At 57.2% G+C, this 2,705-nt stretch overlaps 1 protein-coding gene across 1 annotated transcript; it reads right to left on the reverse strand.

Annotated features, from left to right (window-relative positions):
* Positions 1 to 317: 317 nt before the first annotated feature.
* On the reverse strand, positions 318 to 2,433 carry LOC123374589 (probable protein BRICK1). Its single transcript, XM_045024681.1, has 3 exons — positions 2,271 to 2,433; positions 1,812 to 1,894; positions 318 to 1,023 (listed from the first exon to the last, which is right to left on the reverse strand). The coding sequence occupies exons 1-3, from the start codon at positions 2,386 to 2,388 to the stop codon at positions 997 to 999; spliced, it is 228 nt and encodes a 75-aa protein (XP_044880616.1). The 5' UTR covers positions 2,389 to 2,433; the 3' UTR covers positions 318 to 996.
* Between the last annotated feature and the right edge of the window lie 272 nt (positions 2,434 to 2,705).

A 2,705-nucleotide genomic window follows, 5' to 3' on the forward strand; every position in this document is an offset into this window, starting at 1 on the left:
TGTGAATGGAGAGAGGAATAGAAGTAGGCCCCACAATTGCAGAGAACCCTTCAGCAAAGAATTTTTTTTCCCCTTCTCTCTCTCTAAAATCACAGAAAACTAGGATCCCTGATCACTACTAATCATTTTAGGGGAGTAGGAGTGAAACCCACCGGAGCGGAAATTGGTGGAGAAGGGAAGAACAGCAAGAGACAACTGCACCTCTTACAGTAACAGGCCGTTGTGACTCCTCTTGGCCATCTGCACTCCATGGCCACGCTCCCGCCCCTTTATCCCAGGAACCCCGACAATGACCTCTAGCTATAGATCAGCTCAGATCCCATCAGCAGAGGCAGTTTATTGTTGAAACACAAATGAAAGACACCCCCCATGTGACACTACAGAATACAAAAAGACACAGAAAGCTCTGAAACCCACCCTGCCCAGAGAGTTTATCTTGGCACATTACCTATTCCCGTCTCCCCTCGCCAATCACACACTGCACATCTACTGCTCTGCTCACAGACTGGAAGGATGGATATAATTTGACATTTTTGCTACGAGATATGAGTTGCAGTGTTTGCTAAAGGAACTGAAACCACCAGATGAGTGGCCCGCCAACAGCATGGACACCCACTTCCTCAGCCAGTCAGCTCCCAAGAGAAGTTTTCTTCCCCCAAAGCAACCTTTGGCCAGAGAGATTCTGCAGCTGCAAAATGTAGGCGTTCTACATGCACAGCTGGCAATGAGAGAGAGATTAAGGGGTGCAGGAATACTTGACATCTGCATGAATCTGTCTGTACAAAAATCACTGAATTCAACATGCTCATTTGCATTTTATCAATTTCCTCTGGAGTCACCCTGGAGCCATGCACTGAAGGCAGGGATACTGCATCGCAGAAACAAGCTACGGTCCTGTCACCAATAAGAAGTAATGAAGAAATCACATTCCTGACAGTCAACTCTAGCACAGCTGCACAATCTTCTCCAGGTCAGCTCCCCACCAGCCTTCTGCAGTTAGGTCAGAGTTTCGCCCTTTGTTACCTGCCAAAGAGAGCACACCCTGCAGTCACTAAGGGCTAGCCAGTCCGCCCACTCAGGGAAAGTTAATGAGCTCCCATACACTGGGAACTGGGTAAAAGTCATCCCTCACAGCAAGGCTAGGCCCAAGGCAGAGTCACTGATTCACCAAGATAATAAAAAATAATAATTGGAGATATACCAATCTCCTAGAACTGGAAGGGACCTTGAAAGGGCATCAAGTCCAGCCCCCTGCCTTCACTAGCAGGGCCAGTTTTTGCCCCAGATCTCTAAGTGGCCCCCTCAAGGATTGAACTCACAACCCTGAATTTAGCAGGCCAATTCTCAAACCACTGAGCTATCCCTCCCCTCAGATCTCAGTTCTCTCTCCAGCCCTGTTGGCGAAAACCAATGTCACAATGTAAGTACTGCTGGGATGCCCACCAGCATGCAGAGGGCAGGTGCTCCAGGACTACTGTTCAGGAGAAAGGCCTGCAACACCACCCCTCGGTAACAACTAGCGCAGAGGGGCTGTGTGTGGGAGTCCCACACATCCCCCCCCCCCACATAAAGAGAAGATTAGCTGGTGCTGGGCACAGCGTTACTGCCTAGCCGGGCGGTTTAGGGGGGATAGCATGACAATACCCACTGGAGATAGGGTAAAAGCCGCAGAGGGGCTTGAACAGCAAGGTCCCAGCTGTCCCTGAGCTGCTAAGCATAGGCTGAGCCCGCACCGAGCTACTCGCAGGGCAACCCCTCCTCCCACGCCAGGGCTGTCCCCTAGTGTCACCTCCCCTGCTCTACCTCCTCACCCTGGCCTCGATGTACTCGATCCGTCGCTCCAGCGCGGTCAGCTTCTCGTTGAGGGTGGCGAGCCGGGAGCGGCAGGACATGTCTGCGGGAGAAGGGTCGGATCAGGGGCTGCACCGGGCTCAGGCTCCGCGGTACCCGGCCAGGACAGGTGCGCCCCCCACTCCGCCCAACGGGGAGCCCCGACCCCAGAACCCGCCCGAAGAGAGCGCGGCGGCCGGCGGGGCCAGGGTGGGGTGGAGACGGGCCTGGGAGGATGGAGTCTAGAGCCGGGCCGGCCGGAGGGTCGAACTGGGTGGGTAGCTGGGTGGGGGCGAAGGTCGAGCCGGCCCGGACCTCACTAGGAGAGATGGGGGCTGGAGTCGGGGGGTGAAGGTGGAGCCGGCCGGGGGAAGCGGAGGGAGGAGCCCGACCGAGCCGGGCCTGAGGGAGGAGCCGGGCCGAGCCGAGCGCGCACGCACCGAAGGAGTTGAGGAAATCCGCGATCTTCTTGATGGAGCTGGTGATCACTTCGATGTACTCGCGGTTGGCCCAGTCCTGGTGGATCTCGCGCTGCACCGGGTCCTCTTGCAGCGACATGGCCGCCGCCACCACCCCACACCTAGCCCCGCCCTCCGCGGCACCACCCAGCCCCCTGCCGCATTGCGCATGTGCGGGACACGGATCACCAAGGGGCCTGGGGGCATGGAAAGCGGCTTCCCATACAGGACGGAGCCCCGCCCCCTGCAGCCCTAGCCCCGCCCAAGTTGCCGATCCAAAGGGCCAGGCAACACCAGCCAGGCCGTGCGGCGCTCCCGCTTTCCCGTTGTCAGGAAACACCCACAGGCTCCCAGCCCAAGATCCTGCCCCGCGCGCGGCCCCGTGTCTCTAGTACCCATCCTTGCACTCGTCCCCTA

Source organism: Mauremys mutica, chromosome 7 (assembly GCF_020497125.1).
Source record: "Mauremys mutica isolate MM-2020 ecotype Southern chromosome 7, ASM2049712v1, whole genome shotgun sequence".
Classification (NCBI taxonomy): domain Eukaryota; kingdom Metazoa; phylum Chordata; order Testudines; family Geoemydidae; genus Mauremys; species Mauremys mutica.

Bases quoted from the DNA above. Each gene is read 5' to 3' on its own strand.
- LOC123374589 (XM_045024681.1), bottom strand. From the start codon at position 2,388: ATGTCGCTGCAAGAGGACCCGGTGCAGCGCGAGATCCACCAGGACTGG. The intron at 1,895-2,270 runs GTGCGTGCGCGC...CTTCTCCCGCAG, and splicing joins GGATTTCCTCAACTCCTTCG to ACATGTCCTGCCGCTCCCGG. The intron at 1,024-1,811 runs GTGAGGAGGTAG...TCTCTTTGGCAG, and splicing joins TCGAGTACATCGAGGCCAGG to GTAACAAAGGGCGAAACTCT.